Consider the following 14,761-nt stretch of genomic DNA (forward strand, 5'->3'; position numbering starts at 1 on the left):
CACTGCTGCACTTTCTAGTTGCCCAAGCCCTAAAGGAAGCCAGCTGTCTGCTCCTAGGCATTTGGGAAATCCCTGGGGCAGAAAGGGGAGAGTCCTGGTGAACGCACCCTGCCAGGTGAGTCGAAGCCAGCAAGGAAGTGGTTACCCCAAGAGACATGGCCAAGAGGACACAAAACAGGACATAGGGCTAGAGATACAACTTTAAAAGTCAGCAGTATATTTAAAAATACATATAATGTTCTCCTTAGTGGAAAGAGACCGTAGCGGGGGAATTTTCCCTGTCACACATCAAATCAAACCATTTAGACACCGTCTGCTCTATCCATTGACAAACTTCATGTTAACGTCATAGCCACTAACATAGCTCTCTTTGCCCTTCTGAGGTTATCCCATATGGGATAGTGAGATGGCGATTCTCTCCTCCACGAACAAACAAAATAATACACTGAAATGATGGCCCTAATCCAACTTGACATTTTTTTTCCCCCTGAGATACAGTCTCGCCCTGTCATCCAGACTGGAGTGCAGTGGCGCCATCTCGACTCACTGCAACCTCCGCCTCCCAGGTTCAAGCTATTCTCCTGCCTCAGCCTTCCTAGTAGCTGGGATTACAGGTGTGAGCCACCATGCCCAGCTAATTTTTGTATTTTTAATAGAGGTGGGGTTTCACCATGTTGGCCAGGCTGGTCTCGAACTCCTGACCTCAAGTGATCCACCTGCCTCGGCCTCCCAAAGTGCTGGGATTATAGGAGTGAGTCATCACACCCAGCCTCATTTTTGTATTTTTAGTAGAGATGGGGTTTCACCATGTTGGCCAAGCTGGTCTGGAACTTTTGACCTTAGGTGATTTACCCGTCTCGGCCTCCCAAAGTACTGGGATTACAAGCCTGAGCCACCACAGCCGGCCTTAACTTTAAAATTTGAGAGGGATAAATATTACGAGGTCCTTTCCGGAGATGCCAGAGTATGGGCACATCCACCTTAGGCATTCTTACGTGTACGACGGGTGCAGAAGCAGTAGAATAAGCTTGCTTCCACCTCTCTTTCAGACCAGAGGTTCTTGCCTCCTGGAGAATGGTCAATTTGGAAGCACAGGCGGCTAGGCAGCAACCTAGAGGAAACGCTTAGGAAATGATTGATTCACCGCGCTTTTAAATTACTTAGCTGCTCTTGCCTCTCAGGAGTAAAACGGAGAGGTTAGACTAGATTATTTCAAGGTCCTGTTCTGCTCACAGATTCCTATTGTGTTCCATTTTGGACTTATTACATTGAGTAATTGAGTTCTTCCGACTCAATGACACAATCACAGAGGCTCTTAAGATTAAAGAGCCTGGAGTTCCTGCAGCCTGAGGAAAGAGGGTGAGTCATCGTTGGCGACTCTGATCTGGGGCCCTCTAGTGGATAGAAAGTTAATTGAGATTCCGAAGTCGACTTTAAGATGTAAAATTACTCGAGGCAAGCGGCAGGTTTTGAAACCTTTCATTTTTCTCCAACGTAAAATAGGATCATTAATTTTTTTTAACATTTGAGAGATACCAATATGTTATTGTCTGCTGAACGTTGGATTGGATAATATTCCTAGGCAGATGATTTACAATCAGAAATTGAATAAGAAGCCAAACTTGGAGAAAACATGGGGAATGTTTAGCAGAAAAGATAAGAGACCATGTTGTGGGAGAACACAAAATTTATTCGTGCATTATTTAAACGCTAATTTCAAGACAGTGAAAGAACATCTTCTGCCACTGTGACTGAACAAGTCTTTGCTTTCATACTGTTTCTTCCAGCTTCCTTTAGTTACAGAGGGGACTCTCTTACCAGGAAAAAAGAAATTAAGTATTTTAAATTGTAGGAATCTCAAATGCCCCTCAGTGGCATAAGGATTATTTTAAGCTAAAACCATCTGAACAAACAGCAGCCACGAGAGCAGGAGGCGGGCGGACCTTACCTAAACTTCTTTTGCTGAGTTAAGCAGGACCTCCCAGAATATACCAGCCACCATAATTCCCTCTCGGAATGATTTACAGCCAGAAAAAAAAAAAAAAAAAAAAAAGACTGACTGTTATCACTGGAATTAGTAATTGCTTAAACTTTATTTGAACCAAACTTTCTACTCGTTCTTCCACAGAAGCCCTTTCTCCCCCTCCTTTCTCCTTATTCAGTGGATATATAAACTTCTATCTTTGGCTGACTGAATAGCCATTTCATCTAAAGGATCCAGAGTGAATACACAAATTTTGTCTTTTCTCCTATTAATATGTCTACTGTCAGTTAATTTGCAGACCCCCAAACACTGGACCCAAGTCAAAGGAGGAAAAAAATATTTCCTCCCATAGGGGAGAAGCTACTTATTTTCATAATCATCACTAGGTTCATGACTGAGGCACCTATAATAAAAACATGCTAACAAGAGAAAAGCTCACAAACTTAAGTTTTACATGACACAGGAGGCTTCAGAAAAGAAGACACAAAGAAATAGAGAAACTTGTGTATTTTTATACTTAAATAGTGGACAGTTGTGCAGAAGTGTAATTGGACAAAGGGGGTGTGATCTAATGGTAATAAACTGGGGAGAACTTAGCAAGACTTGCTTGTTCAGGTTCTTCTCTGTGTCCCTGTGTCTTCAGAGATAAGGATATTGCTTTCTTCCAGAAATAAGAAGGGCACCTCTGGAATGAGGGTCTATGGCCTACTTCAGGAAAACGTCAGCTAGATTTTATGGCCTGTTTCAGGGGAGAAGGGCAGGGGGAGGGTAAAAGTGATCTTGCTTCTGCTGTTTTCTCAAATGCCAAGGTGCCATATTTTGGGGTAGCATGTTCTGAACCTCATCACTCCCAACAAAACAGGATTGTACTGCAGAGAATGGGATAGAAGAACTGAGAAATCAAATGAGGTTTGTGGTGCCCAGATATTAATAACAGCAGAAAGCAACTACCACTTGTAGGCTGGAGGGGCAAAGGGACCTCAAGGCACATGGCTGAAGCTGCCCCCACAGAGAGCCCCTCCAGCAAGAGATGGAGCCCCAGGGCAGATGTACCAGTCGTCTGCTAGGCAGTTCAAGGCAGAAAGCAATGTGGGAAAACTCTCCCTTCTTTATTCTGCCAGGATTCTCTATTGGTGGAGTCTCACCCCAAGCCAGCTGACCCAGGAATATGGAAAATGCAGATTCAGGAGCTGGCCCCTGTGAGTCATAGCAGGACAGGAAAAGGGTATGGAATTGCACTAACTGCAAATTGGCCACGGACTGGCATAATAAAGGATAGAAGTTATGATGTTAGAGTTGACAAATATTAGCAATAGAGAGGACTGTTAGTCTTCTAGCTGTTTGTATAAATAGAACATGAATCTACAAGGTCAGCTTTATGGGGACATGGCCTGTGTTCCATACTTGGTTTAATGCTCTGCTGTCGCTGTCTTGAAAGTTTTTAATTTTTTTTTCTTTTTTGAGACAGGGTCTCACTGTGTTGCCCAGGCTTGTCTTGAACACCTAGGCTCAATCGATCCTCCTGCTTCAGCCTCCCAAAGTACTGGGATTGCAGGTGTGAGCCACCATGCCCAGCTGAAAGCTCACAAACTTCCTTAAGTTTTACATGACACAAAAGCCTTTAGAAATGAAGACCCAAAGAAATGGGGAAACTTTAATTTTTGAACAAAGGGCTGTGTGAGTTTTCATTTTGCACTGGGGCCCATAAATTATGTAGCCAGTCCAGAGGATCAATAATCTACAACTTAGAGTTGTGGAATGCAGAGAATGTAGCTCTGCTGTCCTCTTTTCTGGATAGAACTAGGACATTGGAGAAGTGGTGACCCTGAAGTTGACTTCAAGGGCTGGGCAATATTGTCAGCCAGGGTGCAAGGACAAGGGCACATGGGTAGAAAAGGAAAAGGGAACGGACTAGAAGAGAAGGGACTCTTAGGCACCCACAGAAGGTCATCTCTGTGTGGACTGAGATGCAACCCAATAGCTATCAGTAAATAACCTGCTTCATGTTCTGGATTCCCAAGAATGTGAGGTCTCCCACTAGGAAGACAATCTTTTTTGATAAATGATAATGCCTTCGCTTTCCAGATATTGCCTTGCATAATAAGTAAAATTATGATAATCATTTCACAGAAGAGAACAGAAGATGCATGGAAACTTTTTATAAAGACACCTAACCTCAAGTTTTCTGTGAAAGCAGTTTGGTATGAGGATTTTAAAAGCTGTAATAAAGATTAAAATTTTCCTATGCAGAACCCTAAGTATACAGTCCTTCCTCAATGTCTACAGAGGGTTGGTTCCAGGACCTCTCTCAATACCAAAATCTGTGATTCAGTTCCTTACATAAAATATCATGGTATTGACATATAACCTACGCACATCCTTCTGTATACTTTAAATCATCTCTAGATTACTTACAATACGTCATGCAATGTAAATAATTGTTACATTGGTTTTTAATTTTGTATCTTTTATTCATTTTTTTCCAAATATTTTGTTGTTGTTGTTGTTGTTGTTGTTGAGACGGAGTCTCGCTCTGTCGCCCAGGCTGGAGTGCAGTGGCCGGATCTCAGCTCACTGCAAGCTCCGCCTCCCGGGTTTACGCCATTCTCTCGCCTCAGCCTCCCGAGTAGCTGGGACTACAGGCGCCCGCCATCTCGCCCGGCTAATTTTTTGTATTTTTTTTACTAGAGACGGGGTTTCACCGTGTTAGCCAGGATGGTCTTGATCTCCTGACCTCGTGATCCGCCCGTCTCGGCCTCCCAAAGTGCTGGGATTACAGGCTTGAGCCACCGCGCCCGGCCTTTTCCAAATATTTTTGTTACACACTTGGTTGAATCTGCGGATGCAGAACCCACAGACAGGGAGGGACGACTGTACTTGATTTTGGAATTTCCTATGCTACTAAGTTCTGCTCATTCCTGTTCTACATATTGCTCAACAGTTATGGGTCATAAAAGTTTCTAAATTCCTGGGCCTACAACCAACTTTAATACCATCTGTCCTTAAAGTGGGCCGAACGCAGTGGGTGCCTAGTGGCAGGAACAGCCTCTGCGAAGCCAGTGGGCTCCAGATTCAGACCAGAGGCCGGACTCTTGAATTTTTATCTTTATTTTACTAACATTCTAGTAGCAATGCTTATTTTGAAGGTAGTAAATGTCAGAATTCTATAGAGTCTACCTTTTAATATATATTGAGGCCGGGGCCGGTGGCTCACATCTGTAATCCCTGCACTTTGGGAGGCTGAGGTGGGAGAATCACTTTAGGCCAGGAGTTCAAGGCCTGCTTGGGCAACATAGGGAGACTCTATCCCTATTTAAAAAAAAAAAAAAAAGAAAGAAATGAGCTGGGCGTGGTGATGCACACCTGTAGTCCCAGCTACTCCTGAGGCTAGGGTGGGAGCATCACTTGGGCCCAGGAGGTCAAGGCTGCAGTGAACTGTGTTCACACCACTGCACTCCTGCCTGGGTGACAGAGTGAGACTCTGACTCAGTGTGTGTGTGCTGAAGTTTTTACTTAACAAATCTATTTAATGTTTATAATCAACTAGGCATTATTCTTACTGCTTTACAAATATTGGCACGTTTAATTCTCATGAGAACTCTGAGGAGATACTATTTCATTTTACAGATGAGGAAACTGATATATAAAGTGAATCATAAAGTGACTGTGGAATGAGTCTGAAATGCTTATGATAACTTGTTATAAATTCTGCTAGTCTTAAACTGATTTTCCTTTTACCAAGGGTATTTACAAGGAGAAAGAAACAAGAAAAATTTCTGTATCTTTTACACCTCTTTTACTTAAAGTCCATTTTATAAAAGCTCCTCAGAATACTTGACCTGAGCCCCTCATCCAAACTGCCACATTAGTCACACTCTATGCATCTTTAATGCTTTGTATTCAAATTTGCCAGGTCCTTCTTTAAACACACAGAAAGCAAAGATTAATGGAAGGTATCTGCACTTGGATGGAAGGAAGCTACTAAGGGAGACACACAAATAGTTGAACTGTGTGTGCAGACAGGAAGAAACACTTTACCCCTCAAAGTGCAAGAACAGTGGCAGGAAAGTTTCCTTGATGGGTGATCCTTGCACTCAATCTTGAAGGGGAAATATGTAGTTCACCAGGCAGACGAGCAAAGGAAGACTTTCTAGGACTGTCAGGTACAGCAGCATAAGCATGACAAAAGTATATGAAATCTGGGGAACTTCAGGTAGTAGTCCAATGTGGCTTACAGGCAGGCTATGTGTGGTGATGAGATAATTTTCAAAAAAGAGAAAATAATGGCTGTCATAGATGAACATGTATTAAAGATTATATTCTCTCATCAGGCAGATTTAATAAACATTGGTTCAAAGGATAAGTCCAAACAACAAACATTCTAGACCAGGAATGAAATGAATGTGAAAAAGGAGGCAAAACTGGCTTCTTCCACAGTGAAAATGGGAAGTCAATTAAACTTCTATTGGACAGAATTTGGATGTCTATAGACCATTATTTTGTGTTGCTATTGCTTATCTATAATTTACACAGTTGTAAAATAACTGCCAAGAATCAGAATCAACTAATTCGGAAGGGTGACTTCTACGTAGTTTTCCATCAAAGCACAACTTTTACCCTGCAGTGGCAGTAAGAGAAAACCAGGTAAATTTTCAGAGGCTACATCAGATAGGGTCGCAGATACCACACTAGAGTTTGATTTCTGTTAGTTTTAGTCTTTGAGCAAAAGAAGTTCATGAAGGGTCAAACTAAGAAGTGCTAGGATCCCCTTTCATCGGAGAGGCATGGCCTGGCAAGGAGGTGGAGATTTGACTGGAATAGCTCAAGGATGGATTCAGAGTCTTGATGCAGTAGGTCAGTCAAGAAAATCTGAGGGCCAGAGCCACGGTAATGGCAAGTGGGAGAGTGGCTGACAAACAAAATACAGCCAAGCAGATCTAGTGAAAGTGGATGTGAGGGATGAAGTAGAAAGAAGGTTGTCTCTGATGGTTTCTAGGTTTCTGGCTTAAACAATTAGGCGCATGGTGGCACATCCACCTATGTGAAAGGAGCAAGCTTGTGAGGATCGATGAGCTGTTTGCCCATCTGAGTGTGAGGTGCCTGTGGAATATCCGGGTGAATATATCAGGAAGGCTTTTAGACAGGGGCTTCTGGGAGACTTGGTGTGGAGTTAGAAGCCACTGGCTGACAGTAGCCTTTGCAAGCAGCCAAGGAGTGAGGAGCAGCACCTGGGAGAATGAGCCCTGAACGGTTCCAGGAAGCTCGGCCTAGTGGAAGGGACAACGGAGGTCTGTGATGTGATGAGCCTCACTACAGTCCCTCGCAACGAAATCGGGCGCGGCCACTGCCTTCCTCCGGGCTCCGCGAGAGGCCCTCCGGAAAGATGCTGGCACGGAACTCGCGACTCTCCTGCCAGTTGGATCCCGAAGCACCAGTCGGCGCCCCAGACACTAGACCCCACTTCCGCTTAGGCGCCCCACTTCCGCTTCCGGCCCTGGGCTGTGGTGACTGGTGGTGTGGGGTGGGTCAGAGGGCAGTACGTGCCTGGCGGGGGGAGCAGCCTTTGCGCCGCGGTGGGTTCCTGCGAGCTGGTGCAGAGGGACCCCGGCGGGCCGGCCCCGGGACACATGCGACGACCTCCACCCCTGGGCCCCACGACGGCCTCAGGGCCTGGAGGCAAAGTGCGAAACCTGCGAAAGCGGCAGGCGCCAGGGCTAGGCGCGGCGGGAGGCTGCGGCCCTGAGGCTGGAGGGCGCGGGGAGAATAGGCAAAAGAGGAGAATGGTGGCCCGGGCCACCCCTGGGAGAGGCGAGGTGAAAAGTGACAAGTCGGTTGCGGCATCAGGGGCTGGAAAGGCCGCAAGGCGTCGGGTGGAGGGGCGCAGGGGCCAGGTGAGCCCGTCAGACCGGCGAGACCTAGAAGCAGCAAAGGAGGCTGAACTCCCCTTGCAAACGGAAAGACACAGTAAGAAAGAACCCACGATCACGTACCTTTAGCCTTTGCAACTCAGCGTGCTCCATCTTTGTTTTACTACTAGTCTTTAACTTGAACCTGCATGGTTATTTCTGATGCACATAGTTGACCAGGAGATGGAAAAAAATGGGTTTCTTTAAAAGGGGTGTTCCCCGTTAGGAGTCCTTGGTCAGAATTATGATAGGAGGAATTCCTACTTGTGGTCCATTTTGTCTAGTATGAGATGACGATGTTATAAGCGTTATTCAGTTGCTTTAGAATTTATACAGGTTTATATGTAATTCCTTAACAGAAATTAAGGCTTTCATTTAAAAACAAATGTGTATTTACATACAGCTCTTCAGGGAAATAAAAATGATAGCCTCACAATTTTTAATTTCAATGATATTGCATTTTCCTCCTCAATATAAAATCTCTTCTGATATATTTTGTTTGTTTTTTTTTTGATCAGCCAAGGAAAAAAGAAAAGTTACTGAAGCCTCAAGTGATGATCCACAGCCAGGGTTTGACCTGGTAAGAAAGGAATCATTAACTAGTTCGGAATCTTTCCAAACAGTGGAGTGCTTGCGGTCTTTGGGTAAGGAAGGTATAGTAGAAGGTATTAAAAGAAGAATTCGAAATAAAAAACTTAAAAGCTTAGAAAACCCACGTCTCAAAATAACCGAAAACGAAGCTACACAAAATATTAAGGTTGAATTCCAAGATGAATTGTACAAGAATACTCCAAAATATTCTTGTAACATCTTGTCACCTGAAGTAGAAAATAATTCCATTTTTAAATTACGTGATTGCAATTGTTTTCCCCATTCCAAGGGTTGTAATGATGAAAACAACCTGCCATATGAGCCTGATGGTGGATGTATGCATGTAGCAGAAAATTTCTCAAAGAAAGAAAACCTTAGAAGTCTTGCAGAAAAGAGGGACACAAGTAGTATTCCTCAACTCTTACAAACTGAAGAAAATGTAATGGGAGTAAATAAGTTACTACCAGAAGAGAGTGATTTATACCAAAGTAAAATCAATGGCTTGCTTCCCTGCCTTCAACGTGAAAAAAATAAATATTCAATAGAGGAGAGCAGTGTTGGGCGAAAACCCAGGAAAAGGATGAAGTTGTCTGAAAAAGCGGATGAAACAGTTACTCAGATGAACTTCTCTAATGAGTATAACAAGTCTGAGTTGATGTTGCAAGAAAATCAAATGATTGCTGATGGTAAAGAAGCAGAGACTAAAAGTCCTTTAAATGTTTTGAGAAAAGTAAGCCATAATACAGTCTCTTTGATGGATCATTTATTAAGTGTCCCAGAAATGGTAGAAAAAGAAACAAGTTCTGAACATCATGTAAATGCTATGTTTCAGAAAACCATCGAACCACTTTTGAAAGAAGAAACAGAGAATGCTTCAGAACCCTTAGGATATGAAAACATGGCGCTGAAAGAGGATTTTAAATCGAAAAGCTTCATAGGGAAATCACCTGAGTACCATATTGAAAGGAGATCTTCACGGGAAGACTTAAGAAGTGACTCTGAAGAATTGAAGTTAAGCTGTCAGAGAACAATACCTATGACTGGTAAAAGAACTTGGCCCTATTATTCATGTGCTAGAATATCTGCCTGGTGTTGGAAAAAGGCTTCCTTGCCAGAATCAAGTTACTTTCTTCCTGGGTCTCAGGAAAGTTGTAAGAAAGTTGATGTCCCTAAACACCAAACAAACGAGACCCACTTAACCGACTCCAAATTATTATTACAAAGTTCCTTAACAGAAACAAATACTGAATCTTCAAGTAAAGAAAAATTAGATTCTAATTTGAATTGTTTGTTTTCAGTTCCTGCAGTAGAACGTACTTTAATGGTTATAAAAGAACCTATAATCAAGGATGATAAAAAGATAAAATCAGAGGAACTGAGCAGAAGTGGGTCAGAGGTAATTTCTAACACTACTGAAGATACTCAATTAACCAGTGAGACTCAAAGCTTAGGAAATAAAAAAAGAGATAGAGGAAATTTAACAAAACTTAATTTGACAGCAGATTCCAAAGATGGTCAGGAAGCAAATAACTCTACAGGCAAAAGTATTCGTCGAAAAGCATGTGTTGCTAAACAAACATTTGTAGTTCCAGACTTGGTTAAAATATTGAACACAGGACGACTGACTAATTTTAAAATTCCTTTACTTAAGAATAAAACAAAAAAAAGAAAAGAAGTAAATGCCAAGTCATCAGAGAGAGAAGCTTACAGTCCTTTAGAACTTCTGGACAATTTATCTGGAGCAGATACAAGACAGAATAGGAGTAAAGAAAATGTCTCCATGACGATGTTAGGACCTCAAATTTTGAGCATACAAAATAGTGTAACTCCAGTGCAAGCTAGTTCTGACTCATTCTACAATAAGAATTCCTGTAGTATTTCTCCAAGCTTTACAAAGCACAGTAACAGTAGCAAACCATCTAATCACTTCTCTGAACCAGGCAATATTGTTTCTAATAAAGAAGTTACTTCTCTCACAGTTGAAAATAATACTTTTTCTTGTGATCCTGGGTATGTAGAGAAAAGTCCTTCCTTCTGCTGTAATAAACAAGAAACATTCCGACCAGTTTCCAGTGAAGTTAGGGGTAGAAAAATAACTAAGAATTTTTCAGCAGTAGGATTTCCAGATATTCTTAAAGCATATGAAGATGACGTCCTCTTAATTGATGTAATTCAAGATGACCCAGACCTCTTTGGAGTCTCCAATGAAGGGGAGCCCTCATTTACTTCAGAGGTCCCCAGGATAAGCCAAGAGCCCAATGTTCCTGGAGAGCACCAATCAACAGACTCCAAGTATGTGGAAACTCCAGTAAAAAAAGAACCAAGTGATGACTTAAGGTATGCATGTTCAAGTATGCCTTTTAGTGCAGATTGTTGGGGGTTAGAGAAGCAGTCTCTACTCTTAGGTTTCACTAATGTATTCAGTGATATTGAAGCTCCATTATTTTTTAACCCAGTTATTTATTAAATGTAATATACCATTATTACTGCTGATACCTGGAAATGTCATTATGATAAAACTTAGAGTCAAAATAATGAATTATGTGTATCTTGGAAGATAGAAAAGATTAGCTCTTCAGAATTTATGGTTCATAGAGTGGCTTTTTGTTTGTTTGTTTGTTTGTTTTTTGTTTTTTTGGAGTCTCGCTCTGTCACCCAGGCTGGAGTGCAGTGGCGCAATCTTGGCTCACTGCAAGCTCCGCCTCTCAGGTTCATGCCATTCTCCTGCCTCAGCCTCCCGAGTAGCTGGGACTACAGGCGCCCACCAGCATGCCCGGCTGATTTTGTTGTGTGTGTGTGTGTGTGTGTGTGTTTTTAATAGACACGGGGATTTCACCGTGTTAGCCAGGATGGTCTCGATCTCCTGGCCTTGTGATCCACCCGCCTCAGCCTCCCAAAGTGCTGGGATTACAGGCATGAGCCACCGCAACCCGCCCATAGAGTGGCTTTTTAAATGATGGAGATTGCTTCTTTCAAAAGTCAATTAAGTTTATTTTCAAATGTTCTTTAATTATTATAAATATGCAGATAAACTTTTATTTCAGCCAGGTTACTTATTAATATCAGTGCTATCTATTTTAATCCATTTTCTATACCCTCCTTATTCGATAAAAAGTTCATTTTTCAGGGGACAGAGAAGCCTTGGAAATTTTTGTTTGAAGTAATTAGGGTTTGAAAGTAGAGTCAAAAGTTAAACTGATTTTCAGAGATAAACAGTATAGAATTTCTTCATGGTTTTACTTTTAAGGCAGTGGTTATAAATGATGATTTTTCCCTCAAATAGGACTAGTTTGCCCAATGCAACTTTAAATGGGGCCAAGTAGTAACGTTCATGCTCAGGAACTTTATTCTGCTTGGCCCCAAATTGATTTAATGTTATGTCATATTTTACTTAATTTTATAATTTCTGGAGCTGTTGTTTATATAATACCTGAATATCATAGTATTTTGTGAACAGACTAAAAGAAAAATGAAAACACTTTTCATTAAGATTCAGTGGTGCATGACTTAAGTTTCTTTGCCATTTATTTTGTTACCTTTGTGGTATCATACTCTTCTTGATGGTCTTATTGTTACAAGAACTTGAAACTTATTGACAAATATAATGCTTTCTGTGTGCCAAATGGAGAACCAAGAGTTTTATTGATTTTTTTAACCATGTAATGAGGTAGCATGGTAACCTGTCTGTTTTGAAGATGGAAAAAAATGAAGATAAATTTGTCACTTACCCAAGATCACACTCCTGGTAACAGAATCTGGATTTGAACCTAGGCCTATCTTACTCTAAACCTAGTGATTAAGAGCTTCGTCTCTGTAGTCTGATTTTTGAATCTTCTTGTTACCACATAACAACTATGTGACCTTTTAGGCAAATTATTTCATCTTTCTGTAAAAAGGGAAAGTACTTGCCTCAGGGTTGTGAGGATTAAATTAAATAATGAATAGAGAAGGTTTTGGCATTTTTAACTGTTACACCATCCTTCCTTGGAGGAATACAAAGGAAAATCAGAGTAAATTCTGCATTCAAGAGCAAACATCTCTGTTGACTGATAAGATGTTGATAGTGAGCTAAGCCAAATTTAGAAAGAGATAAATGTTGTGAATTAAAGTGCAGGACGTTTGTTCTGTATTCTTTTTTTAAAGAATAATGGCTGATTTTAAAACGTGATACATGTTAATTAAAGTAAAAAGTGGTGTGGGGGGGAAATTCCACCACCCAAGTAACAAATTAATTGCCATTTGTATGCGTCATTCCAGACATTTATCTATACATATAAATGGATATAATACTAGAAAAAATTGGATCATGCCTTTTTTTTTTTTTTTTTTGAGGCGGAGTCTCGCTCTGTCGCCCGGACTGGAGTGCAGTGGCCAGATCTCAGCTCACTGCAAGCTCCGCCTCCCGGGTTTCCGCCATTCTCCTGCCTCAGCCTCCCGAGTAGCTGGGACTACAGGCGCCCGCCATCTCGCCCGGCTAGTTTTTGTATTTTTAGTAGAGACGGGGTTTCACCGTATTAGCCAGGATGGTCTCGATCTCCTGACCTCGTGATCCGCCCGTCTCGGCCTCCCAAAGTGCTGGGATTACAGGCTTGAGCCACCGCGCCCGGCCGGATCATGCCATTTTTTAGTAAAAACACTAAAGATAATTTCATTTACACTTAACCAGAAGAGGCAGAGAAATGAAAGTGGAATGAAATGGATTGCTGAATTAATATACTTTACCACAAGAAATTAGTTTCTTGAAGTTCTCAAGTTAATGAGGAAAATTATTTAAAAGTTGTGAGTTTTAGCTTCACTTATAAAAATTGCTTTCCAACTGTAGACAGCAGTGTTTGCTTTCTTCATATGAAAGATGAACATACTTGTACACACTTTTTCTCCTAATATTGCCTACCCCACTTTTTTGTTTAAAGTTTATTTTAGGCCGGGTGCGGTGGCTCAAGCCTGTAATCCCAGCACTTTGGGAGGCCGAGACGGGCGGATCACGAGGTCAGGAGATCGAGACCATCCTGGCTAACACGGTGAAACCCCGTCTCTACTAAAAAATACAAAAAAATTAGCCGGGCGAGGTGGTGGGCGCCTGTAGTCCCAGCTACTCGGGAGGCTGAGGCAGGAGAATGGCGTGAACCCAGGAGGCGGAGCTTGCAGTGAGCTGAGATCCTGCCACAGCACTCCAGCCTGGGCGGCAGAGCGAGACTCCGTCTCAAAAAAAAAAAAAAAAAAAAAGTTTATTTTATATTACTAAGCCTTGTGCCATGTGCATTCCTTCAATAACCTGAACTCCAAAGATTCTCACTATTTTCCATTTAAATTGATTCAGTCCCTACCACCAGTCCTTTTTACTTTCCTCTAATCTTGACTATTTTTTTTTTTTTTTTTTTTTTTTTGAGAGGGAGTCTTGCTCTGTCGCCCAGGCTGGAGTGCAGTGGCGGATCTCGGCTCAGTGCAACCTGTACCTCCCAGGTTCAAGCAATTCTCCTGCCTTGGCTTCCTGAGTAGCAGGGATTACAGGCACATGCCACCACTCCTGGCTAATTTTTTTTGTATTTTTAGTAGACAGGGTTTCACCATGTTGGCCAGGCTGGTCTCCAGCTCCTCACCTCAAGTGATCCACCCACCTCGGCCTCCCAAAGTGCTGGGATTAGAGGCGTGAGCCACTGTGCCTGGCCTAATCTTGACTATTTTGATTCATCACCTAGTTGGCTAGATTTCAGAGCAATGAAGTTTTTTTAAGAAGAGTTCATAATTACTGTGTTCCCTAAAATCTTGGGTGCATGAGAATTATTTGTCTAAGAGCAGGTTGTCTGTGTGTAAAATTCTTAGTTTACGTATTTCCCCCTCACAGCTATGTAGACATTGCTCTCCTGCTTTCTGGCATTATGTGTTGTAGTAAAAAACTTTGAGGCCAAACTAATACTCCCACTGCTCCACTTTAAACTGCCTTTATTGTTTCTTCTTGTTTTCCACCTTGGGAATGGTAATTACATATCGGTTTTTCCTGAGACAAGGTTAGCCATTTTGGTTTGCAGTATCAGGTGTTTATTTCAGATAGCTTTTTTGTTACTGTCTTTGAACTTCATTTTTCTTCACTTCAAAAGCATCAGTTATACTTTTATTGGCTCTTCTTTGCCTTTTATCTACCTCTAAAGTTTCTGTTTTTAAACAAACTTGAACATTTTCTCAGTATTATTTTAATATTTTTATATTTATTCTGCACTGGAAATACTAGTTTTGTAGTCATCCGCAGTGCTAGGATAAACCTTAACAGGGAAAAATGAAG

At 41.8% G+C, this 14,761-nt stretch overlaps 1 protein-coding gene across 1 annotated transcript in view; it reads left to right on the top strand.

The window, feature by feature from the left end:
* Positions 1 to 7,443: 7,443 nt before the first annotated feature.
* Positions 7,444 to 14,761, top strand: part of TOPAZ1 (testis and ovary specific PAZ domain containing 1) — a 96,054-nt gene continuing 88,736 nt past the window's right edge. The window contains exons 1-2 of the mRNA XM_033212257.1: positions 7,444 to 7,948; positions 8,409 to 10,818. Coding sequence (XP_033068148.1) covers positions 7,612 to 7,948; positions 8,409 to 10,818 — 2,747 coding nt within the window. The 5' untranslated portion in view covers positions 7,444 to 7,611. The remainder of the gene's footprint in view (positions 7,949 to 8,408; positions 10,819 to 14,761) is intronic.

This window comes from Trachypithecus francoisi, unplaced genomic scaffold (genome assembly GCF_009764315.1).
Source record: "Trachypithecus francoisi isolate TF-2019V2 unplaced genomic scaffold, Tfra_2.0 Lachesis_group0, whole genome shotgun sequence".
Taxonomy (NCBI): Eukaryota; Metazoa; Chordata; class Mammalia; order Primates; family Cercopithecidae; genus Trachypithecus; species Trachypithecus francoisi.